This window comes from Daucus carota, chromosome 9 (assembly GCF_001625215.2).
Source record: "Daucus carota subsp. sativus chromosome 9, DH1 v3.0, whole genome shotgun sequence".
Classification (NCBI taxonomy): Eukaryota; Viridiplantae; Streptophyta; class Magnoliopsida; order Apiales; family Apiaceae; genus Daucus; species Daucus carota.
The window spans coordinates 36,849,276-36,876,328 of NC_030389.2; the positions used below are offsets into that span (position 1 = coordinate 36,849,276).

The 27,053-nt window shown below is 31.7% G+C and overlaps 3 protein-coding genes across 3 annotated transcripts; all 3 read right to left on the reverse strand.

The window, feature by feature from the left end:
* Positions 1-1,237: 1,237 nt before the first annotated feature.
* LOC135149658 (E3 ubiquitin-protein ligase RING1-like) lies at positions 1,238-1,930 on the reverse strand. The gene has a single exon (XM_064085431.1). The coding sequence runs from the start codon at positions 1,928-1,930 to the stop codon at positions 1,238-1,240; it is 693 nt and encodes a 230-aa protein (XP_063941501.1).
* A 5,376-nt stretch (positions 1,931-7,306) lies between these two features.
* On the reverse strand, positions 7,307-9,498 carry LOC135146792 (cytosolic sulfotransferase 5-like). The gene is made up of 2 exons (XM_017368829.2): positions 8,595-9,498; positions 7,307-7,551 (listed from the first exon to the last, which is right to left on the reverse strand). Exons 1-2 carry the CDS (start codon positions 9,496-9,498, stop codon positions 7,307-7,309), a joined length of 1,149 nt encoding a protein of 382 aa, XP_017224318.2.
* A 15,289-nt stretch (positions 9,499-24,787) lies between these two features.
* On the reverse strand, positions 24,788-25,795 carry LOC135149659 (cytosolic sulfotransferase 13-like). Its single transcript, XM_064085432.1, has one exon. The coding sequence runs from the start codon at positions 25,793-25,795 to the stop codon at positions 24,788-24,790; it is 1,008 nt and encodes a 335-aa protein (XP_063941502.1).
* Between the last annotated feature and the right edge of the window lie 1,258 nt (positions 25,796-27,053).

The window sequence follows — 27,053 nt, forward strand, 5'->3', positions numbered from 1 at the left end:
GAGCTTATTAGATGGAATCTTGTCGTTACAAAGATATATTATACACACACACACATATTACACACACATATTCAGGAAGTACATGAACAGACAACATGGATTCAATAAGAAATAAATCTAATAAGAATGTATAGTAGTTATTTCTAATGTTCTTTATTAAATAACAAGATAAAATGAACTTTAATGAAAGTGCACCAATTTACACCCAACATTGGTCGAAGGTATCAGTAGGAAGAGGAGGAATATACTATATAACACTTATGAGGCAGACCAAAGATTCATAAATTGGAGTTTGAAAACCCACAAGAAGAGGCGAAAAATGATTGCATTTTTCTAGGTATAGAAATTGGCAATAGGAAAGCAAGTTACTATCAAACTAGTTTCAGATCATTCCATCTGACTAGGACATGATAAACATAGACAGATAAGCAAAACAACCTAAAATTTGAAAGATGGTATACACATTATTATATTATTAGTTCTCCATATTTTAAAAGAAAGTACTCGTCTGATATTAATGTGTGTATATATATATAGATACACACATATACATAATCATATATTCATACATATACATATCCATATATACATATATATACTATATTACTCGGACTCGACTAAAATTATCCAAACTGGATATATGTCCGAGTGTCAGACTGACAATAATTTGAAATTTTAACATGTTTTTTGCCTAGAATAAGTATCAAAGTACGCATGTTCGAGTGGCTAACACGGGTACTCGAGACAATAAGAATAGTCGGGGTCACGTCATATATATACATATGTATGTGTTAATATATGTGTGTGTGTAGGTAGTGCTTCAAGTGAGAACACTTTGGTTATAGTTATATATATATAACTATAACTGCCTATGTTAAATATTACCTACATTTGCATTTGCAATAATATGCTATGGAAAAATCATTCACAATTTGAAAAAAAGGATTATACCATAACATTAAAACAATCAACAATAAAGCAATACTATCTACATGCTATATATAAATAAATTATAAATTGAGTTATGCTATATACTTTGAACCCAATTTCATCCTTTAATCAAACAAAGAAATCAAATTTGCATCAACCATTTTATACCATGCTTAAAGTAAATAAAGAAAACATGCCATAAAACAACCAACATGCAATTCATCATCGTCACAATAATACGAGGATATACATAAAATATAGGAAAATGTCGTATATAAGGAACAAAAATTACATATGAAAGATTTACCTAATTTGTGTCCATGTTCTGAGGACCGCCACAACCTGAATCCCCGCCACCATTACCACTTGAATCATTCTCACCTCCAGAAGCATCAGTACCCCTAGCCCGATTCTCATAATCAGGATCATCAGTAGGCAACTCGTACCTACAAACAGGGCAAGAATTATGCAATTCCAACCATGGCAACAAACACTCAGAATGATACACATGCTTACAAGGCATCTGCTTGACAACCATATCCTTCTCAAAATCATCATGACACACAGCGCACTGCGCCGAATAAGACCCCAAAAGCTTATCATCAACCACAACATCAGGAAGCCCCTCCACAGCAGTTCTCGAAGCAGGCGGGGTCCCATATTGTTCCGGGTCATCTTCAGCCAGCTGCTCAAGCCCTTCTCCCATAAAATAATCATCACCCATATTGGCAGGGAAACCCTCACCACCATAAGGATGATTGTCAAACACAAACTGAGTATTGGCCCCACCAGCCCTCAAATTCCACATATAGTTCTGAAAAAAAGCAAACGGGTCAACCGGGTAAGGATTAGGGTTCTGCGTCGGGTCATCAATTTCCTCAATAAACCCATCTTGACAATTGGGGCAGCGAGGAATAGTGTTGGGCCTGAGACGGATGGCCACGTCGAAGTCGCATTGGTGGCAGAAATAGAATTGCCAAGGAATTTCGGCGGAGGTCATAGTTTTCAAGCGAGAGATACAGAGACAGAAGTTGTGTGTCGGCGGAACTAAAACCCTAAATGTTGGGCTCGTTTCAAATATATAGGGGACGTGTCAGGTTTGTATTATTAGTAAATTTTGTTTTGTAACTTGTATTTTATTTACTAATTCACCACCTGGTTTAGCTTATTTATTAATTTTTCTCTTTTTTCCTTACTTTCACTCATGACAATATAAATAAAATAATTAGAAAACTCTATACGAAATTATAATAATTGAATATAGATATAGTTTGTAACCTGATATGAAGTTACCGCTTTTATTCTAATTACTAAAATTTTCATATTATAATTAAATATAATAATAAAATAAATGTTTACGGTTGGATTTTCACTAAAAATTGATTGTACTTTAATAAAAATATAATATCCTAGATTGTACGTATAAAATCATTTCAAAGTCGATAAAATAGATATTTTTTGCTATTTTTTTCTATGTTTATTAGGTTTTTTAGCACCGTAACTAGGTATTTTAGGTATGATAAGAAAATTTAATATATATTATAGATAATTTGAAAATAACAATTATTATAATATACATATTTAAAGGGTATTTTCATAAATACTCAAGTGCGAAATTTTTTTCGCTAAAATATTGTTATTTTTTTAAAATATTTGTATAAAGAACAATCTTTTAAATAAAGATTACAAAAATACTATTTTATTGGGAAAAAGTTGTCATACTAAAGTTACAATATGTACAATTACTCGAAATCATATATATACATAAACGCAAATGGAAATACTGATATCACAAAAAGCAACTATTAACTGTAATATGAACTAAAAACAACTAGACTTTTGTATCAAACTTCTTTCTTTCTCTCTCTAACAACTCTATATCCTCCCTCCCTCTCTTTACCCATATTATGGGAGTACGTAGCGGGACACAGCTATATCTCGACGGTGACCGTAAGATTGCACCATTGGAACTCCGAATCTTGATGCGATCTCTCTGCGGCAATCCAACACTACATTCTTACTTCATTCTTTCTTACTCTTGGTACTGTAGTATTTGTTGGCATCTTACTAGTTCGTTACGCATGGACTGGGTCATATTTACCAGATACTCGCAGGCAAAGGATGGATGAATTTGATGATGTCTGGACTAATACACAACTTGTTCATTGATTAAACAAAAAAGTGGGAAAGATGAGTGTTTCAAGATTATGAGAAGCGTATTCTTGTGGCAGTGTTGAGTAGTAAGGTATTGAGAAGAGGTCTGGAAGCTATTTTGTTCATAGATGTCATTTATATCATCCATTATATGCTCTACACAAGCATATATGGTATTTTGGCAATTATTTTAAAAAAAATAGTAAATTGCAAAAAAAAAAACTTAAAAGTAGTATTATTGGTTGATATGCTATGTGCTACTAGTGAGTAATTAGAAACTTGCATATCTTGGAGATTAGTTTGTAATCTTTTTGCTTGTTTTGTACTTTTAATAGATTAAATTTTCAGTTTACGTAATGATAATAATAATTATTTATTATTAATTTAAAATATAGTTTAGAGGACCGCACTTACATGAAAATAGTAGTGGGGTTTTTTTAAAAATACATCTTTAATTTTTATTTTTAAAAATACAGGATTTTATAAAATAATTAAAAAAAGTTTTATTTCTAAAATATGATTTTACAACCTTAAATGATGGTCAAATTTATATTATTCAAAATTATTTTTCGGTTCATTCGGGTTATAACTAGACTACAATTTGAATAAATTTTTTCAAAATTTTAAAAAAAATAGTTTACTATTATAGATCTTAATTAATATTGGCTCGTCAATATTGTGGACGTACTTGAAAAATTAAAAATTCATCGTAGAAGTTTTCAATATGAAATCCACCTCTTGTAAGATGAAGTTATAAGAAATTATTACAAAAATACATGCTCACTCCTGCATAAAAGAAACTTGATCAAGTTATTGCAATAATTTGAAAAATTATTGCAAAAACTTGAAAAATGCTGGCGCCTGCATAAATGTGTCGGTTCTTTAATTGACGGACTAAAGACCTAATTAGACCGACGCTAAAGGCTCATTTTGTGTTAGTGTTGGTTGTAACTTATTTACTACAATTATAAAAAGATATTATAAGTATTACTAAGAAGTATACAAACTTACTTACTGCCATATATTTTGTCTCGTCTACATGCTCTGCTTATTAATATTTCACATTTTCTTCAAGAATGCCCGTATTCATAGGCTAGTTCTTATATAATTAATGTTTTAATGTATTAGGAAAATTGTGTAAGAAAAAGAGCATGAATAATGTATAATTTATTTCAATCTTATCTATAAATTAATGTCTTATTGAATATTGACTTATAATAAGGTCTAGTATTGAATTTATTACTTAGTGTATTTACCCTTTTTTTTGTCAAAACTAAATAATTATTTGTGTATTACATAGAAAGTTGTGCACAACTACTTAATTTACTAATCAAAATGCTTACAACTGGTGTATGCCCCCATAATTTTAATTCATCAATACACATGAAAGTCGGAAGGGGATGAGACATAAACATGCTTAGAGATTCATGCACATGAATGGTGGAAGATTTTAAACAATATCAACCACAGGCCACACAGTATATTCTCTTGTGTGTACTTCAGGAAAGAGGTCATAATCATCTCTAACAAGTCTAATTCTAAATTCTATATTTTCTTTGTAAATATAAAAAATATATATTACATTGTTTTCTTTTATCTCCATCTAGGTGTCTTTATTGACTTTCAACTACAACTCTGTCATGGTATCACATGATCCACTTTGCATTCTTCTTTAACCTGGATAATCGTTGTAGTCCGAATGCAAATGGAGAATACCTTAATATCAACGGATCTTTTTTTTCTTATGATCCTTCTGAGCTTTGCATCGATTCTCACTCTTTGTAAAATAACATACAATCATTTAAGTAAGCATCAATTTTTTGATATTCCCTGTTCAAGCCTCTTACTAATCTCTTAACATCATTGTATTTTATAGGCAACTTGTGATCATCTAATAACTCTAATTCAATGAGTTCAATCAACTCGTCAAAATCCCTATTACCACAACAATATTTGTGTTTAAATTGGAATAAATTGTTCACAAATGCTATTGTTATAAACTTTATATTATATAAATACATTAGTTTAGAAGCTATATTAAGCATCTTTTAAAATTCTTAGTTGTTTCATTCGATTCCCCTTCATCATTCTCGAAATGTCTAGTTACCTTCACAAAATCTCCGATCATTTCGCGTGCATCATAAAAATGGTGGCTTATGTTACCTACCAACATTACTATAACTTGTTCTGGTGTCACCGGTGATCACTCTCCCCATGATAATACCATATCATATAACCTAATATAATATCATATATGTTGAACAAATTCAATGTCACATCATGAGGATATTTAGGGTAATAATTTAATTATTCAATGCATGCACATTTTATTTTTATCTTTGAGTCATCTATTCGTGCAAGTTAAATAAAAATTTTAACATGAATTTTGGTCTCATCTGTTATTTTATTGCTCAAATCAAACCTGCCATTCACCCGATTATGATCGAATGTCATGTACAAGATTCTCACACACACACATATATCCATGTACAAGATTCACACACACACATATGTCCTAATTAATTATCAGCTATTAATCTACATAAATAGATCTAAATAAAAATCACTATAAATGCAATATATAAACAAGAATTATGACATTTATATGTTTGAATTTTTTAATTAAAATTAATTCAATAAATACAGAATGGTCACAAATATTTTTAAATATTTTATAGCAATAACAGCTCACTTCTAACATACTTAGCAACTAATATTTAACATATCATCGCCAAATAATCAAATAATTTATAGTTATAGAAGAAATAAATAATAACTAATATAATTAAATATCGGAGAAAATAATTAATTGCTCTCGAAATTAGCAAATGTGAGCTTATAGGAAAGAGGAAATTAGATGATAAAATAGACACGTGAAGACGTGGGAGAAAAGGGAGAAATTAAAAGGAATGTACAAGAACTAAATAGGATATTTGTGCTAGATTCTTTTGAGTAAAAATGATTGAATTAAAATGATTGAATGCTTTTAATTATTTTACCGAAAATGATCAGTTTTATATTTTGATTTAATTTTAGCGGGAATTTCCCGCTTAACTCACAAAACATAAAAGTGATAGCAATAAATGACAAGTGAAAGTCACCGACTAAAAGCGATAACTTCAAAAATCCTGAGACGAATATCACCATATATAGAAGTTGTATATCATAGTTTCTTTTATAATTCAGCCAATTCAAATTTTAATTGTTTTTAAATCTGATAAATATGGTGATTTTTTGCACAGTAAAAGATATATGCATACAACTTGAATAGAGAACTAACTTTCTACGCTATTTGCATGTCTTCAAAGCTCATCCCCGGCCAGCGCACAAAATAAAGTCACATCTAACACAAAATTAAAACTCTGCAACTTATACACACCAAAGAAACACTGTATGTTTGATCTTGATTACAAATTTAGTATTAAGCTTTAAGAAAATTAGTCTTAACATACTACGCCATAGATAGTCAATTGTAATGCTCAAATTGTGTTACAATACGCCATAAATCCATCCGTTACAATAGATCTATTGTAACATATTCTTCAATCTAATATAACAACTAAAAATCATTACAATAGCGACCTAATGTAACCTTATAAGTAGATAATTTAATGAAAAATTACTGATACATTAGCTTAATCCACTTGATATTTAATTTATTATATAATTAATTTTAATATCAGTGGGCCCCACACAGCCACGTGGAATGCCACACTAGTATGTGGGGCCCACACAGCCACACGGGCTTCCACTTCAGCATATGGTGACCACACAGCCACATGTACTGCCATGTAAGCATGTGGGGACCACATAGCCACATGGACTGCTACATTGACATGTGGGCCCATACAACCACGTTGTCGGCCATGTCAGCACGTGGAGATCACACTGTTGCAACAACAATTATGTGTTTAATGTAACACTATGCCAACTAATCTAACACTAAACACTAAACAAATGTACACTAAAATAAGCAATTGTAACACTTATTTTGAAAAACTATGTCTGCTTTGTTTTTTAAGCATTCCCACTAAAAATATTAATACAACAAACATCGGACAAAAACTACAAATATCCAACTTGAACTACAACCATCCTCCAACAAGCACAACAGACAATTATCCATCCAAACCAATTAAAAATCTAACATAAAAAACAATTCGCCGACAAAAACTATGTACCACAAAATATTCAAGATCCATCCATGAAGACAGTACCATATTCACTCGCGTTCAGAAACTTCTTTAAGTGAAGGAAAGCAATAGAAATAGCTAGTCAGTCTTACTGCAGCCACTGTAAAGCGCGATCTAGTATCTGACCTTTGTAGCCGCTGTTGCTGACCTAGGGGTCCATGATCAATAACCTGCCTAGCAACAGCCATTCCTTCTCGAATAGGGTTCGCGTTCGGAGGAGCAATAGTCGGAGCTCCATTCCCATTATTGGCGGATCCGGGACTGGCTGCAACAACTGGGCCAATTAAGTATTTAATCCAATTTTACATTGACACAAAAATATCTCTTGACAATATCAATAATTCCCATTTATATCAAAAAAACCAAACTTTACTATCTCTTGACAAACTATTCGTCTTTATTATACCAATCAACCAAGGACAACCAGTACTATCTCACACATAGGAGATTTTGGAGGCAACCCCTGTTATTTACCAGCTTCATGTCAGTCGATTTAAATATTTTGAATACATATATGGCTTGCATTTGCCATGTGAGGTCCGTTGTTTATGCACCGTTAACGACATTGAACACCACCTCTCTAGCATGTTTCTGCTTCTGCCGCCGCAGACAATGTCATGGTATTTACAGCGGTTAGACTATATTGTGTTTTAATTAGTATATTGCAACTTTTTACATGATAGGTGACAAATTTAAATCTTCTAGGATAGTTTTTAATTTTTTTGTGAGTATGTAATGTAGATTTCTTGCTTTCTTTGTTTTCTCAGGAACAGATTTATATTGCATCCATGGTACTGTGATAATGCTGGACAGGAACCATGCAGCCTTTCGAAGGCTGAGAAGAGTGGGAAATAAAAAACCTCAACTGAAACTAACATAAGACTTTATAGACCAAATACTCTTTGCATGACAGTGTAAATGTTTCGTTTATAAGATTTGTAAACCAGAGACGAATATGTCCATTATCCATGAATTCCAACAATATTTGCTTAAAGTAATTCGGTGCAGAAAACAGTTGTATCATACTCACAACAGTAAAAGATAAACCCCAATCACAACATAGCACAACATATATAGGTTACATATTTATTGGATAAATAAACACATTTACTCACAACATAGTAGTACTAGTAGTAGGTACTGAACAAAAAAAGATATGGAAACGCCAACAATTGAAAGAGCAGTATATAGTATTGCTGGCAGCACTCATGACATATCAGAGAGATAGCCCTGAACCACGAAATTTTTCTTCAGTAATCTGATCCAACCTGGAAGCCATATCTGCAGTTAAAATATTTTTCCAATCTCCGACCACACCTTTCCTGAAAAGTGCACCAGTACTTATAAGCTGCTTCCCTTTTCCAGTTTTATTAACCTCAAGTTTGCTCATAACATCGAAACTACACAAACTTATGATTTGATCAACCAAGCACAAATTTTCTTCCTCTTGGGAAAAGGGTTTTCCCAGAAAATGTGCAAGACGCCGCAGTTGAAAGTGAGGTTCAGATTTCATCTCCTCATACCGCATAAACAGCACCTTATCCGGCTTTTCCAGGCTTTCTTTCCAATATCCCAGTATATGATTCCAGATCGGTCCACCTGCACTGATTCCTTTGCAGTACAAATCAAATGCGTCTTCCAAAGAAATGGGAGAGGGTCGCAAATTGGCCTTGTTGGCAAAGTGGAAGTTTGAAATGAAGGTGTCTTTAATGTCCCTGCAGAGGTATATGATTTTGCGGTTGGATGACTTGGCAATGTCGGTTATGGATTCGGGGAGGCTTCCGAAGGCACAATGAGTTCCAAAGATCCTAGTGCTCGGGTCTGAGGAGTTGCAGACGGAGTCATATTCAGAAGGTTTAAGTAATTCAAAAGGAGGAATGAGGGAATGGGAATTTTTGCTAAGCAAAGGATGGTTAGGATCATTAGGAGGGTAGGTTTTACGGTTGATTAGGGCATAGAGGATAGCTCTCAGCCATGTGGTGCCAGATTTAGGAGCAGTGGCAAGGAAGATATCATTTTCGCGGGGTTCATAATGTTTTTGAAAATTAATAATTCCATGCAGATGAACGGGATTATGCCAGAATCCTTGATACTGATAAGAATAGGATGAAATAATACCTCTTTCTTTTGGAAAGGTTGTAAGAATGTCCACGAATTCTTCGTTGGATAGAATATCTTTCAGATGTTCATGAGCAAGTGGTGGTGATAGTTTTGGCTCCATATCAGAGGCTACTTAATTCCTTGAGCCATTTCTCTTGTTCATCTGATATTTATACTGATCAGGAGTGAGGAGCAAAGATTTTTTTGTGTCTGAACATCTCTATATGATGATTTATTTTCAATCCTAATTGGGTGTTCCAAATTTAATTTCTTTCCGCAAGGGGGTGTTTCAAATATTTTAATAAAATTAAAGTAAATGTTTAGTTTCAAGAATCCTTTTATAAAATACATTATTCCTCTAATATTTCAAATTAAGGAAGGCTTAATATTTTTTTAATCCTCAATATTTGGGGTATATATCGATGCCTAGTGGTCTCAATATTTTAACCATGCATTGAACCCTTCACGTATCCGATATGTTCCAATTAGTCCTCATACCGGTATGAAGTAAAAAAAACGTTATAATATAGGTTAAACTTGACATTTACTATTGAACTTAGAGTCTGCTCGATTTTTAACCCAAAGTATACATATGGTTTCTTTTTAACTCCTAAAAAATATACTAGATGTTCCTGCGGACGTGTGAAATGTCATCACTATCCATCCAATGTTTTTTGACTATCGATGCACACCCAAATATATATCCTGATCTTAGTTCAAGGCTTTCCTTACATTACATTTTCTCCCTGCCTCGTATATTCTTTTTAATACAACAAATTGCAGAAGCATGAACCCCTTCGTCTTTCCATTTTCTGTATGTAATGCAACCACTCTTTAATGTTGGACGCTCTCTTTAATGTTGGACGGTGTGGTAGTTTATCAATCAATTCAAATACTGCCTCAGCTACCAAGAAGTACCTAACTCAACTACACTTGTACGAGAGTATTAATTTGAAGTGATGGACGATTATGATTTATAAACGTTTTTCATACATTATTTTGAACTTTTCATTTTCTAATAAAATTTTAATATTAAAAATTTTATTTTTTAAAGTAAGTTAATAAAATTATATTTTATATACAATTTAAAACTAAATTATGATAGAGTAAGAAAATGGGTGAGAGGGAGGGAGTGAGTATACGTTGAGTTTCTTTTTCAATTGATAACGAGTGTATTTGTATTTAATATATAAAAAATTCTTTAAATATAAAAATATAATTTTTTCTGGTCCGAATATAAATATATGAATTTTATATTAAATTCGAAATTAAAAATTTATCATTATTTTTGGAAGCCGTCATCCATGCTAATATACATCTTATATATACTAACTTATAACCGGCCTTATGCACGGATATTTTTTAAAAATATCAATTTATTTTATAAGTAATTCGTATGATTTACATATATTTTTAAAATATATATTCATATTAAAAAATATTATATAATATATTATTATTTGATTCATTCTTATTCTTATTATTATTTCTTAGTGATTAGTGATTAGTTAACAATTATATTTGAACTAGAATAGAAAATGAAAAATTAAGTAATTGTTATGAATTTTACAATAAGAATGATATTTTATTTAAAAAAACTTTATTTTATTTGATTTAAACATAAAAAGAAGAAAAGTCATATTACAACTACAAAATCTCCTTCTTTTAGTTTTTACAAAATTTCTAACCACAATATGATTCATATTTGTTCTTTTTTTGCCGAAGATGATTCATATTTGTTTGAATGTAATATAAAATAATTATTCTTATTACACTTATATATATAAGATATAATACTTAATCACACAGAGATTTTCATTGTGAAACTAAGACTTTCTAAGTTTTGTTTTGGGTGATATCCAATCTTGATTTGAGTTGTATCCAATAAATTTCTATTCAAAATTGATATTTTAGATTATTATTTAGATTTTGATTTCATTTTTGGACTATCTTAAAATGTGGTTTGATCTAAAGTTAAAAATTTATTTATTATATATAAATGAGAAGTTATTTAAAAGGAAAAAATAATTATTTATTTATCTATTTGAATAATTTTATTGATAATTTATAACTTATTATTTATACATCTAGTAATCAAATAAAAAATATGTTAAAATTTCTTTTAGGATGATCATACACATGTTTATAAAATCAATTTTTAAAAATTAAACAAATTAGTAAAATAATTTAGCTTTGTCAACTTTTCCAATTCGAGCTTGAAATTGACGTATAAATTGGTTAAACATACAAATCGTACAAATTACTAGTTGGAAATATGTTTTAAATTGAAAGTTGAAGTGTATTATTTGAAATATTTTTTTTTCGAACATGTAAATTGAAACGGAGAGAGTATGAGTTATGAGGGAATTTTTTAAATCTAGCCAATTAACTCATACATTTGGGGTTGGAAAATGGTTCTTTCTTTACTTAATCCAAAATAAAATAATAAACTGAAAATTGAAATAAATTTGTTTATATGGTTAAACATTCAAAGACGGTTAGAATTCGAATATATATTATATATATACACATATATTATTATATTATATTATAAATGTATATCATTATTATTATTTATTCAATAATTAATATTTTGATTTTCTAAATTTTACGTTATTTTTATATTCATTTGATTTTTGTAATGATAACAAAATTCGTAAGTACGTAAATATATTTCTTTATTAATATTTTAGTATTTATTTCGATCCAAGAAAATATTCTTGTCATTTTTGAATAAGTATAAGGTATAATCAAAACGGATTCTTGTTTTCTATATGAATAATCAATTATGAGAAATATTTGAATATTATATTATTACGATAGATATATTAAATATAACATAAAAATTTGAGATATATAATTTTGTTAAAATTGTGATTTTAAAATCAATATACTTATATAAAGGAGAAGCGAGGTGCGTATATGTGGCGCCCCTCACATCGCTCCGTTCTATTTTTCTAATTTTTTGAAATTTTTGGATTAAAAATATCAAAAACTAGAACTACCTTTTTTAGTTTCGGATATATTAGAAGGAAGTTTCAGAATCTGATTTTGTTTCAGATTATTTATGGAATATAATAGCTTGAAAAATTTACTCTGATTTTGTTTCAGATTATTTAATGGAATATAGTAGCTTGAAAATTTTACTCTGATTTTGTTTCGGATTATTTAATTATGGGAAAAAGTAGCACACAAGTCTCTCAGCATCTATAAATAACCCGGCAGATCGTAGGGTTTTGGATCATCCTCTTCTCTCAATCCCACAACCCTACCTCTCTCTGTTGAGAGTTCTCTTGCTCGATTTCTAACTTGGTGGATCAGACATCACAGATTAGACATCGGTTAAAAAAACCACTGATGTTAAAACCCTTTTTTACATCGAAATTTTAAAAACCGATGTCTATTAAAAAACTAGACATCATCTTAGTGTAGAACCGATGTCTAAAACATGTTTTTAAAAATTTGGCCGCGCTTCCCCGCTGCTATTCCCCACTTAGCCAAATTTTTCACAAACAAAAAAACCCCGCTTTTAAAACCCCCGCTTAGTTGATGTGTTGTCTGAACAAGACATCAACACCTGTCTTTAAACATAAAATTAAAAGTAAAAAGACATAAAACTAATAAAACTACCTAAATTAAATCATTTGTACAAAATACATTCTCTCTCCCCGTTCTTCCCCCTTTCTGAGCGAGCGAACCCTAGGTTCCAATTCGGCCGATTTCATCCTTAAATTTGTGCGCTAAAGGTTGATTTGTACTCCCTCTGTCCCTCTCATTTCTTTACGGTTACTATTTTGGGATGTCCCTCTCATTTCTTTACATTACCATAAATAGTAAGTTTTTTCAATCATTACACCCACTATCTTCCCCCACTATCTCATATTTAACAATAAAAACTACTATTACACCCACTACCTTACTCCACTATCTCAAATCTATTATTAAATATTGATGGGTCCCACCATTTTACCCACTTTTCATCTAACTTTACTCATTTTTCATACATTGTCTTGGTCTCCGTGTCCCCCTCCAATGTAAACAATTGAGGGGGACGGAGGGAGTACCTAATAAACTGATGTTTGTTCGATTACAATACTCATTTGCTTCTTTAATTCGTTTTTTCAACAGATCTCAGAGTTCAGTTCGAGTGTGGAGTTTGTGGGTTTAGTGGGTGCTCGTACTTCAGTTCGAGTTTGGAGTCTGTGGGGTTTGGAGTTCGAGCTCGGAGTCTGTTCAAGCTCTGTTCAAGTCTATTCAAGCTCTGTTCGAGTTGGAGGAGGTAATTTCTTATTTATTACTTGAGTTTGGGTATCCTTGTGGTTGTATGTGTATGTATATATGTATTTCAGTGTGTGTTTTTGGAAAATGAGATAGTTTGTAGTTGTGGTTTTTGGAAAATGAGATAGTATGTTTATATGTATTTGTATGTTTATATGTATTTGTATGTTTGTAGTTGCTTATCATAAACTGATTGGAGTGGTTTTGTATATTGAACTAGCTAGCTAGTGTCCTTTGTTTTTGGTCTTACAAAGGATAGCCTACTTGCCTCCTTCTGTTTTTAATTTGTCAAAGGCTGAAAAAAAGGTAGTTTTATCATCATTAATGCATATGAAACTTCCCTATGGACATGCGTCGAACATAAAAAATTGTGTTTCGATGGATGAATTGAAGATGTTTGGGATGAAGTCCCATGATTGTCACATCCTACTGCAGCAATTACTTCCTGTCGCAATTCGTTCGGTTCTTCCCAAACATGTGAGGGTCACAATAATAAGACTATGTTTCTTTTTTAATGCTTTATGCTGCAAAATTGTAGACGTGTCGAAACTAGATAAGTTACAAACAGATGTCATAGTGACCTTGTGTGACCTGGAAAAGATCTTTCCAGCATCATTTTTTGATGTAATGATACATCTGGTAGTTCACTTGGTTCGGGAATTACGGTTATGTGGGCCAGTGTTTTATAGGTGGATGTATGCTTCTGAACGGTTTAATAAGGTATTGAAGAGTTACGTAAGAAACCGTTATTATCCCGAAGGTTGTATAGCAGAAAGCTACCTCGGAGAAGAGTCGGTAGAATTCTGCCAAGAGTTTGTTAATCAAAGTTGCACCACTGCTGGTATTCGCAAAGATGCAGGAAAGCTAAGTGGTCCCTTATCTGTTGTGATAATGAAATCAATTGAAGAAAAAGAGCGAGATGAGGCTCATTTACATGTGCTTCTAAACAATCCTGAAGTACATCCATACATCGTGTAAGAATTTAATATCCTTGTAAATTCTTCACTTTTTTGTCCAAGTTTTGTATTGTTGTTTAATTATAATCATTTTCACAGAATGCATAAGGAGCATCTAGAGGAAATATACCGAGGAAAAAAGAAAAGTCTGCATTGGCTCTTGAGAGAGCACAATCGGCTATTTGCTGATTGGTTTGAGCAAAAAGTTAGTTTTTTTAGCGTTTCCTTTTGTGCACACTTTAGTGGCTGCGTAGTAATTAATATAGAATTGAGTTGATTTTTTGTTTGTTACAATTTGTAGGTTAGTAGTGAAATGATGAAGAATCCCCAAGATATTTCAGATACCATCAGATGGCTAGCCGGAAAGCCATCATTTTCTGTTTTTACTTACGAAGCTTATCTAGTTGACGGGGTTCGATACTTTACAAAGGATCGAGACCATGTCAGGGTTGTTCAAAACAGTGGCGTGTCATTAGTTGCTAAGACGGTCCAAGTGTCTAGTGCCAAGGATAAAAATCCCGTGGAGAGTGATATGACCTTCTACGGAGTGATTTTAGAAATATGGGAGCTGGATTATCATGCATTCAAGGCCCCATTGTTCTTGTGTAACTGGGCAGACAATGAAAAAGGCATAAAGGTGGATGACCTTGGGTTCACACTTGTGGATCTAAGTCGACAAGGGCACAAGAAAGATAAATATGTCTCTACTGATCAAGTTAAACAAGTTTTTTATGTTGAAGATCCGGTCGATGCAAAATGGTCTGTTGTATTAACCTCTACCACCCGAGATTATCAAGAGGTGTATAATGATGATGATTTAGGAGACACAATCATGGAAAATCCCCCATTCTGCTCAGAAATTCCTACGTGTGATGTACCTGATGATGTTCAGCATAGTATTAGGAATAATATTGAGGGAACTTGGGTTAAACATTGATATGTGTTTAATTCTCGTATCTGTTTTTTATTTGTGTCCAAAACACATTCTCTTTCCCCGTTATTTAATTCTTGTATCTGTTTTTGATATGTGTAATGATGTTTTAGACTTTTAGTCATGCATCTGCTATTTAATTCTCGTATCGGTTTTGATTTAACTATTACTGCACATTTGCTATTTAATTTAATATATTACTATCATGCATCTGTTTTAATATTCTTGTATAAATACATGTGCATTACTATTTGATTAATATGCCATGGTTAATAATTTTATGGTCTTGTTTTTCAGATTGAAGAAGAAAAATGACACCTAAAAAGCAGAAATCCAAAGTACAATTCCGAGAAGGACCTGATTCCAATCAGGGAGATGAAGAATTAGATAAAGGTGTTGCAGAAATGGAAAATGCAAAGGCATCAAGTGAACCTCAACCTGAAATGTCAGAACAAACAGCAGCAACAGTTACAAGTACGGAATCTGCAAAAAAAAGGTATGGGAGTGCCCGAGGTGTTTCCGCTATGTACAAAGTGGTAGTGACGAAGGCACAGGGAAAGAAAACTAAGGTCACATGCAATTCACTTGGAGTTCCCATCGGGGAGAATAGGCACGTACTACAGTCCTATACCGGGATGCTTGCTAGGACGATGATTCCCATCAACCATCCGAACTGGCCAAGTATAGATGCTGAATTAAAAGACAAATTACGGCTTGATATTCAGGTTTGTAAATTCTTGAATTCTTATGTTTTTAAATTATATAAGCTGCTGGATATGCTTTTGATCGGAATAATGTTGATTGCAGGACACATTCAAAATTCCCAAGGAACTCAAGAATGCGGTGCTAAAGTCTGCATCCGCAAAGTGGAGACAATTTAAAGCGAATTTAACTAAGGATTACGTGAATCCGAATGTTGGAAATAAGAAAAAGTTAAGAAAGCCTCCAAAGCAGTATGCTTTTATTGGTAAAGAGGCTTGGAAAAAATTTGTTGCTGAGAGGACCACTAGGGACTGGCAGGTAATATTACATCTTTCCATTTCTACAAGTTTTGTTAATTTTTCCATTTCTGGCAGGTAATATTTCCATAATATGCAAATATTGTTTGTAATTTTTGTTGCAGGCACTTAGTGCAAAACAAAGTTTACGAGTGAAAAATAGAAAATACCATCACCGCACGTCGAGGAAGGGTTATATTGGATTAATAGAAGAAGAAGTAAGAACAACTACACATTGTAATTGGATTGCTTCATTTTACCTATGTCAGTACTTTAATCATGTGTTCATTTTCATCAGCAAAAGAATGGAAATTTGGAGCCTGGAGAAATTCCTGATCGTGCTGTGTTGTGGAAAAAGGCTCGCAAACTAAAACCTGAAGAAGTGGTTGATTCAGATCTTGAAGACATATGTAAAACAATTGTGAGTATTTAAAAAGTAAATAGCACAGTCATTATTAATCAGCACTGTGAATGCAATTTTAATTTGAATGCAAATTTTTTTATGAAAGGATACTTTATTGGAGAAGCAAAGTAAAGGAGAATTTAATCCTTGCGGAAGTGACGATGTATTGACTACAGCCTTAGAAACTCCCGAACATTCAGGAAGGGTTCGTGGAGTTGGTAGCTTCGTCAGCCCATCAGTATTCTTCAACATACCGAATGGAAAGCGCTGTAGAATAACCAAAGCCGAGTTGTTAGCCCGTGATCGAGAGAGGGACGAAGAGTTGAAGAAAGCCAAGCAGGACATGGCTGAGGAGATTGAAAAGACACGGAAGGAGATGGCTGAACTGAGGACAATTCTTAAATCAAATGTTTCATCTCCTATGTTGTCTGATAAAGCAAGTTGTGATTCGAAGGCAGAAGATGCGCAAAAAGCTAAGCCTGAAAAAACTAAGCCAGCAATTGCAAAAAATCTTCTCGATGATGATGTAGCTATTATTGAGTATGCTGCAGTTCCACCAGAGAATAAGGTAATATAACTTGTGCATTTTGTAGTTTGTCAAAGGTATCTCCTATGTTCCTATTATTTCTTTAATTTAAATGTGTGCAGGGGCCGAAGAAATGTGAGTTGGCAGTGGAAACCATAGAAAACAAGGTGGCATTTGGCTTGCTATTTGATGATGAAGACATGAACAAGTCTATACATGGAGTGGCTTTGCAGCCCGGATGTGCTCGTGTCTCGGTGGATGGCGCAATTGAAGGAGACGCCTTGATTCCAATCCCCATAAAGGGTGAAATCGAGACAGTGGACCAAGCTGTTGGGTCCTATGTGTCATGGCCCCGAGACTTGATCATACTCCCAAATGCCCCAGTTGTCGAGGTATGCATGATTATAGGTTCTTTATATTTGCAGAAAAATAGGAGAAAAATTAGTGGTCTAAGTTATATTGAAATCATTTGCTTTATATATGCAGAAAAAAAAGAGAAAAGAAAAAGAACCTAAAACTGAGTTGGAAAAGGTGCAAAGATTGTTTAAGAGTGTCGAGATCAATAAGAAAGTTCCACAGCGCTTTCGCTTGTTGTATAAACATGCAACAACATTCATGAAGTCCAGCGGGGGTTCGATACAAATGCCATGTGATGCCGAGGTTTTTGGTGCTGAGAAAACAATTTTTATATTGGCTGAGAATATAATTGCTTTGCTCGAGTTCCAAATGATTGGGCAAGGTGCACTATCTGCATACATGGCGTAAGTAATCTTTCCAATTTATTCTTGTCGCTTCTGCCCTGTCTCATATTATTTGCTTGTGTGCATATTTATTTTGAAAAATAAATATTTTATTTGATTTCTAATGCAGGTACCTGCATACGGTGGTTCGTGACAATGACGAATTGGAAATGTATGCTTCTTGTGATCCCGCAACCATATTCACCAACAGTACAGATATTGAACGTAACTTGGTGAATCGTTTGAAAGAGGGTAATCCTGACCGGCTTTTCCTACTACCCTATAATACCAAGTAAGTACTCCGTCCTTATTGGCCATTGGATATTTTTCTAATCCCGACCGGCTTTTCCTACTAATTAAAATTTTTTTGTAATAAACATAGTTGTCACTGGATATTGGTCATATTATGGAACTAATTTTCCTGAGTTGGAAAAAGCACTGACTAGGTATTTCCATTATTTGATACAGAGCTATATTTAATTATTGAAATATCGTTTATTTTGCACTAATTAATGTCACCACCACACGTGACTGCAGGGCGATGATTACTTTTAATGTTCAGGCTGGGAGGGGAAATAAAGCCCCTAGTATCAAATATATGCCGGTATAACCTTTGTTTTTTCTATTAATTAGGATCAGATAATACGGTATTATTATATAGGTATGTTATTATTCTAATTTTATTTTTAAACAGGGATGTCCCAAACAACCTGGTGGGATTGAATGTGGCTATGTAGTTATGCGCTACATGAGAGAAATTATAATGGACCATGAACTGTCATTTTTAAAGAAAGTATTTACATTCCTTAGATTTTGTAATTGTCATATATATATATATATATATATATATATATGTGTGCAGTTGGATAATTTATAATTTTATTGTTTTACATTTCAGTGGGCTCTTAAGACGCGTAAGCTGATTTGTTCGGAAGCCGAGCTTGATGAGGTCCGGTTTGAGGCTCTTAGCCATATTGAATCATTCATGTAGTTGCAATGACTTTAGGAGTAATCTGACTTTAGGTTTCGTTTAGAAGTCTACTGCTGATTTTGGGAGTATAATGTGTAGTTAATGGCAATGCAAACTTGTGAATTGAAGTACTACTAGTATTGGTTGTGTTGTGGATAATTTGAATTAGTTGGCATCAGTACTAGTATTGCTTGTTGGTGAATTATGTAATTAGTTGGTGGATTAATGCAAATATGTTTGGTAATTGGTGATATTGTTGCTTGGGAAATTTGATTGTTGATTTGTTTTGAGATTTTAATTTTACATTTGGGCATGTTATATAAGCAGGTGGAACATGGACTAAAAAATGTGAAATGACATCACTTCTTTGAAAAACTGATGTCTAAACTACAGAAAGACAATGGATTTAAAAGTAACCTGATGTAAAAAAACACTATAGACATCAACCGATATAAAGAGATGATGTAAAAGAAAACTATAGACATCAACTGAAATAAAGAACTGATGTGAAAGACGAACATAGACATCGTCTAATTTAAACAGATGATGTGAAACAAAGTAATTTACATCGGTTAGTTTAGGTAACTCATGTTAAAAATGAATATTACATCAGTTCCACTGCAAATGTGTTCATTTTTCTCTTGTGTGTCTCATGTTTAAGATCATATTCAGCCTCTATTATTACCATATTTCATATTAGAATCATGTAAAAAAAGATGATTTTCAATGCATAGACATCTGGTTCTTTAGTAGAACTGCTGTGAAAGGTGGTTCTAGACATCGGTCATAAACCGATGTCTAAGACCCCTACCTTTTACATCACATGCGAAGACATCGGTCCTGTTTTCAATAGACATCGGTTTTTAGCCCATGTCTAAGCCCTTTTTTCTAGTAGTGTCAGGAGTGAGGAGCAAAGATTTTTTTGTGTCTGAACATCTCTATATGATGATTTATTTTCAATCCTAATTGGGTGTTCCAAATTTAATTTCTTTCCACAAGGGGGTGTTTCAAATATTTTAATAAAATTAAAGTAAATGTTTAGTTTCAAGAATCCTTTTATAAAATACATTATTCCTCTAATATTTCAAATTAAGGAAGGCTTAATATTTTTTTAATCCTCAATATTTGGGGTATATATCGATGCCTAGTGGTCTCAATATTTTAACCATGCATTGAACCCTTCACGTATCCGATATGTTCCAATTAGTCCTCATACCGGTATGAAGTAAAAAAAACGTTATAACATAGGTTAAACTTGACATTTACTATTGAACTTAGAGTCTGCTCGATTTTTAACCCAAAGTATACATATGGTTTCTTTTTAACTCCTAAAAAATATACTAGATGTTCCTGCAGACGTGTGAAATGTCATCACTATCCATCCAATGTTTTTTGACTATCGATGCACACCCAAATATATATCCTGATCTTAGTTCAAGGCTTTCCTTACATTACATTTTCTCCCTGCATCGTATATTCTTTTTAATACAACAAATTGCAGAAGCATGAACCCCTTCGTCTTTCCATTTTCTGTATGTAATGCAACCACTCTTTAATGTTGGACGCTCTCTTTAATGTTGGACGGTGTGGTAGTTTATCAATCAATTCAAATACTGCCTCAGCTACCAAGAAGTACCCAACTCAACTACACTTGTACGAGAGTATTAATTTGAAGTGATGGACGATTATGATTTATAAACGTTTTTCATACATTATTTTGAACTTTTCATTTTCTAATAAAATTTTAATATTAAAAATTTTATTTTTTAAAGTAAGTTAATAAAATTATATTTTATATACAATTTAAAACTAAATTATGAAAGAGTAAGAAAATGGGTGAGAGGGAGGGAGTGAGTATACGTTTAGTTTCTTTTTCAATTGATAACAAGTGTATTTGTATTTAATATATAAAAAATTCTTTAAATATAAAAATATAATTTTTTCTGGTCTGAATATAAATATATGAATTTTATATTAAATTCGAAATTAAAAATTTATCATTATTTTTGGAAGCCGTCATCCATGCTAATATACATCTTATATATACTAACTTATAACCGGCCTTATGCACGGATATTTTTTAAAAATATCAATTTATTTTATAAGTAATTCGTATGATTTACATATATTTTTAAAATATATATTCATATTAAAAAATATTATATAATATATTATTATTTGATTCATTCTTATTCTTATTATTATTTCTTAGTGATTAGTGATTAGTTAACAATTATATTTGAACTAGAATAGAAAATGAAAAATTAAGTAATTGTTATGAATTTTACAATAAGAATGATATTTTATTTAAAAAAACTTTATTTTATTTGATTTAAACATAAAAAGAAGAAAAGTCATATTACAACTACAAAATCTCCTTCTTTTAGTTTTTACAAAATTTCTAACCACAATATGATTCATATTTGTTCTTTTTTTGCCGAAGATGATTCATATTTGTTTGAATGTAATATAAAATAATTATTCTTATTACACTTATATATATATATAAGATATAATACTTAATCACACAGAGATTTTCATTGTGAAACTAAGACTTTCTAAGTTTTGTTTTGGGTGATATCCAATCCTGATTTGAGTTGTATCCAATAAATTTCTATTCAAAATAGATATTTTAGATTATTATTTAGATTTTGATTTCATTTTTGGACTATCTTAAAATGTGGTTTGATCTAAAGTTAAAAATTTATTTATTATATATAAATGAGAAGTTATTTAAAAGGAAAAAATAATTATTTATTTATCTATTTGAATAATTTTATTGATAATTTATAACTTATTATTTATACATCTAGTAATCAAATAAAAAATATGTTAAAATTTCTTTCCGGATGATTATACACATGTTTATAAAATCAATTTTTAAAAATTAAACAAATTAGTAAAATAATTTAGCTTTGTCAACTTTTCCAATTCGAGCTTGAAATTGATGTATAAATTGGTTAAACATACAAATCGTACAAATTACTAGTTGGAAATATGTTTTAAATTGAAAGTTGAAGTGTATAATTTGAAATATTTTTTTTTCGAACATGTAAATTGAAACGGAGAGAGTATGAGTTATGAGGGAATTTTTTAAATCTAGCCAATTAACTCATACATTTGGGGTTGGAAAATGGTTCTTTCTTTACTTAATCCAAAATAAAATAATAAACTGAAAATTGAAATAAATTCGTTTATATGGTTAAACATTCAAAGACGGTTAGAATTCGAATATATATTATATATATACACATATATTATTATATTATATTATAAATGTATATCATTATTATTATTTATTCAATAATTAATATTTTGATTTTCTAAATTTTATGTTATTTTTATATTCATTTGATTTTTGTAATGATAACGAAATTCGTAAGTACGTAAATATATTTCTTTATTAATATTTTAGTATTTATTTCGATCCAAGAAAATATTCTTGTCATTTTTGAATAAGTATAAGGTATAATCAAAACGGATTCTTGTTTTCTATATGAATAATCAATTATGAGAAATATTTGAATATTATATTATTACGCTAGATATATTAAATATAACATAAAAATTTGAGATATATAATTTTGTTAAAATTGTGATTTTAAAATCAATATACTTATATAAAGGAGAAGCGAGGTGCGTATATGTGGCGCCCCTCGCTCCGTTCTATTTTTCTAATTTTTTGAAATTTTTGGATTAAAAATATCAAAAACTAGAACTACCTTTTTTAGTTTCGGATATATTAGAAGGAAGTTTCAGAATCTGATTTTGTTTCAGATTATTTATGGAATATAATAGCTTGAAAAATTTACTCTGATTTTGTTTCAGATTATTTAATGGAATATAGTAGCTTGGAAAATTTTAGTCTGATTTTGTTTCGGATTATTTAATTATGGGAAAAAGTAGCACACAAGTCTCTCAGCATCTATAAATAACCCGGTAGATCGTAGGGTTTTGGATCATCCTCTTCTCTCTCAATCCCACAACCCTACCTCTCTCTGTTGAGAGTTCTCTTGCTCGATTTCTAACTCGGTGGTTCCGTTCTTCTGCAACGATAAGTGAAGGCTGTTTATATAGTATTAAAAATATATTAGAAGCAAGTTTCATAATCTGATTTTGTTTCAAATTATTTATGAAATATAGTAACTTGAAAATTTTACTCTAATTTTGTTTTCAGATTATTTAATTATGGGACACACAAGTCTCTCTGCATCTATAAAACCCCTATAGATTGTAGGGTTTCGGATCATCCTCCTATCTCTTAATCCCACAACCCTACCTCTCTCTGGTGAGAGATAGTTCTCTTGCTCGATTTCTAATTCGGTGGTTCCGTTCTTCTGCAACGATAAGTGAAGGCTACGATAAGTGAAGGCTGTTTATACAGTATTAAAAAAATAAAGATTGTTGCAAGCAAAGGTAGTTATAGACCGCCATGTGGGAGTCGACAAATCCAAACACGAGAAAAGAATATAGTCTTGACATGATATTGATGGATGATATTAATAAATTAACTATTAGTGATGTATGTTTATAGACCGCTACGTCGGAGTCACAAATCCAAACACAGAAAAAGAATATTGTCACGACATGATATTGATGGATGATATCAATAAATTAACTATTAGTGATGTATGATTGTTGGTTATTTTTTTATAATATTTGTTTCGTTCATTAGACATGTTTGTTGTTGTTAATTTTTATATGATTTACTTTGTGCACAAGTCAATCCAAAAAATTGGAGAAAGGTGACAATGTAAGAACATAATTACTTTTCAAAAAAAAAAAATTAAGATTCTTCGTACTTTAAATTGTTAATTACGTGTATAAATTTATTTTTATTTTTTCACCATCAATTATAGTCCAATTTTGCAATTTTATATATTATTATTGGTATTATATCAAGATTTTTATAACATAAAATTTATTTTATCCTACCAATATTAATTCTGAATAATCAATATACTTTTTATAAACAGTCACAAAATTATTTTATTCTACAAATATTAATATTAAATCATTAATATAATTTTTATAGGCCGCCGCAACGCGCGGGTTGTCAACTAGTTTATTATGAGATCGCAGATATACAAAGTTAGTAATAATAAAAATATAAGCAAAAAGTTAAACCAAGGCCAACGACACCATGAAATATATTACTCCCTCCGTCCCTCTGACATGTATACATATGGATTGGACACGGAGACTAAGAAAAGTGTATAAAGTAATGAAAAGTAAGGAGAAAGAGAAAGAAAAGTGGGTAAAGTGGTGGGAACCATCAATATATAATTGATAGAATTGGAAAAGTAGTTGAAAGTAGTGGGTGAATGGGGTTTTTATATTATAAAAATTTACTATTTTGGGAAAGTTTTGAAATGTATAGAATTAAGTGGGACATCCAAAAAAAAATGTATAGAATTAAATGGGACGGAGGGAGTAGTGGCTGATTATAATAATACAAAATAGGATTATTTTTTTTTCAACTATCAAATGTATTAATACTATTACATGGAATTTCAAACGCATTACTATGAAACGTATAAAGTGATAGGACCAGGTGTGGGCTTAATTAGTACCATTAAACAAACTACATGCTAATGTTATGGGATTATCATATAGATAACCCAAAAGCATGGAATTTTTCTTCTGTTATCTGGTCTAACTTAGAAGCCATATCAATGGTTAAACGGTTTTTCCAGTCTCCAACTACACCTTTGCGGAAAAATGAACTGTTGCTTAAACCGCACACCAAATCCCCTGTGTTATTAACCTTTAGCCTACTCTGGGTATCGAAACTACACAAATTTATAATTTGATCAACTACACCTGATTTTTCATCCTCTTCAGAAATTGGTTTCCCAAGAAAATGAGCAAGTCGCTTGAGCTGAAACTGAGGCTCATTTTGCATCTCTTCGTACCTCATGAATAACACCTTATGTGGCCTGTCCAAGCTCTCCTTCCAATATCCCGAGATTTGATCCCAAACGGGTCCGGCTCCACTGAACCCTTTGCAGTACAATTCAAAGGAATCCTCTAATGAAATGTGCCATTGGTTCTTTTGAGCAAAGTGAAAAAGTGAAACAAAGTTGTCCTTGACGTCCCTGCAGAGGTAAACAATTTTGCAGGGGCTAGCATCATCAGTAATGGATTTCGGGAGGCTGATCAGCGGACAGTGAGTTGCGAGGATCCTAGTGGTTCTATCCGGTGAGTTGCAGACCGAGCCATATTTAGAGGGATTGATAAATTCCAGAAAAGGAACAAGCTGATGGGGAGTGTTGTTAAGCAAAGGATGATGAGGACTCTGAGGAGGGTAAGCTTTGCGGTTCATTAATGCATAAATCATAGCTTTCAACCAGGTGGTGCCTGATTTAGGGGCAGTAACAAGGAAGATATCATTTTCGCAGGGCTGAAAATGCTTCTGCATGTTAAAAATACCATGCAGAAGTGGAGGATTATACCAAAATCCTTGGTACTGATATGATTCGAATTTCTCGATAACTCTCTCCTTTGGCAAGCCAGAAAGGAAGTCGAGAAATTCTTGGTTGTAGAGTGGTGTCTCATCTTCAACTGGCTTATGAGGGAGTTGTGATGTTTTTGGCTCCATCAGTGTTCTTCTCATGGCCAGTGAGTCTGTATCTGGCTTTCGGAACAAGTATATATTAAATTTGACAGCAGACAGGTTAAAATACCTTTATTTCCGAATGGTATATTTCCCAGTATGTTTAAGTACATAAATAATCTAAATTTGTTGGTATGACTCGCCGGCCGTCGGCCATTCCATATAATAGAACGTATCCATCATCTGTACTTGTTGGTTGATGCTGTTGGGTCGTCGTTTGACTAATATAATAATAATTAATATAATAAATTATATTTTAAAATGGTTTTGTCAAATTAAATTTTTAAAAATTAAATAAAATTTAAAAAACCCTAGCCTCCCTAATCTCCGTTGAAGATTTTTGAAGGGGCTTCCATCGGTTTTCACCGATGGAAAGCCCCAATTCCTTGTTTTCTGTGTTCTTGGTTTGAAATCTTATTTCCTATTCAATAAGTTCCCAATTTATTTGGGTTTTGTTTGTCTCTCCTTATTGTGAGAGTTGGTTTGTTTTGTTTCGGTGTGTTTTGATGTTCTTCATGACCGAGGTTATAGATCGGCATGATTTTCATGGGTTTGATTCAGATTTGAAGGTTATTATGGATCGCATCTATGGTCGATTGTTCAGAACACTCAGGTGAAAACCAATCAGATGGAAACAAGTGTGAATATTCAAATCATCTTCAAATCGCTCGGTTGCCTCTCCAAGAAGGAAGGATTCAACAACGATATTATTCAGCGTCTGTCCAATTTCGATTGTGTTTGTAGATGCCGTATGGCTTTTAATTAATGAATTGATTCCTTTTTATCAAAAAAAAAAAATTAAATAAAATTTTAAAAAATTCCCGTATTCAATTTTTAGGGTTCTATTGATGGGATGTTGACTTATACTCTCTCCGTCCCGGTGGGATGTATACGTTCATCATTTCGAGCCCTCCAATAAAGTATAGTTGCAAAATGTATTTAATTTTTTTTTTAAAATAAAAATTTAAACATCAAATTTTAATAAAAATTAGAAAATAATATGTATTTATTTTTAACCCGGATACATAAAATCTATATAGATTTTAAAATATTTGCTTTCTAATTTAACTATTTTGGATAATTAAAATCAAATATTAGAATATATAAGATAAAATAAAAAATAAAAATATATATATGCTGAATTAGAAAAATATACTAATTTATATTTATAAAAAGAAGTATAAAAATATTAATTTTTATTACATGGTGAAACACCTAAAAGTAGGTGTAAAAGATATTACCCCCGTCCCAAAAAGGT

What these genes read in the sequence shown, in the direction of transcription:
- LOC135149658 (XM_064085431.1), bottom strand. Translation starts at nt 1,930, where the DNA reads ATGACCTCCGCCGAAATTCCTTGGCAATTCTATTTCTGCCACCAATGC.
- LOC135149659 (XM_064085432.1), bottom strand. Translation starts at nt 25,795, where the DNA reads ATGAGAAGAACACTGATGGAGCCAAAAACATCACAACTCCCTCATAAG.
- LOC135146792 (XM_017368829.2), bottom strand. Translation starts at nt 9,498, where the DNA reads ATGGAGCCAAAACTATCACCACCACTTGCTCATGAACATCTGAAAGAT. An exon ending in TGGTGCACTTTTCAGGAAAG is followed by an intron (nt 7,552 to 8,594) that starts GTGTGGTCGGAG and finishes TAATTGGCCCAG; the next exon opens with TTGTTGCAGCCAGTCCCGGA.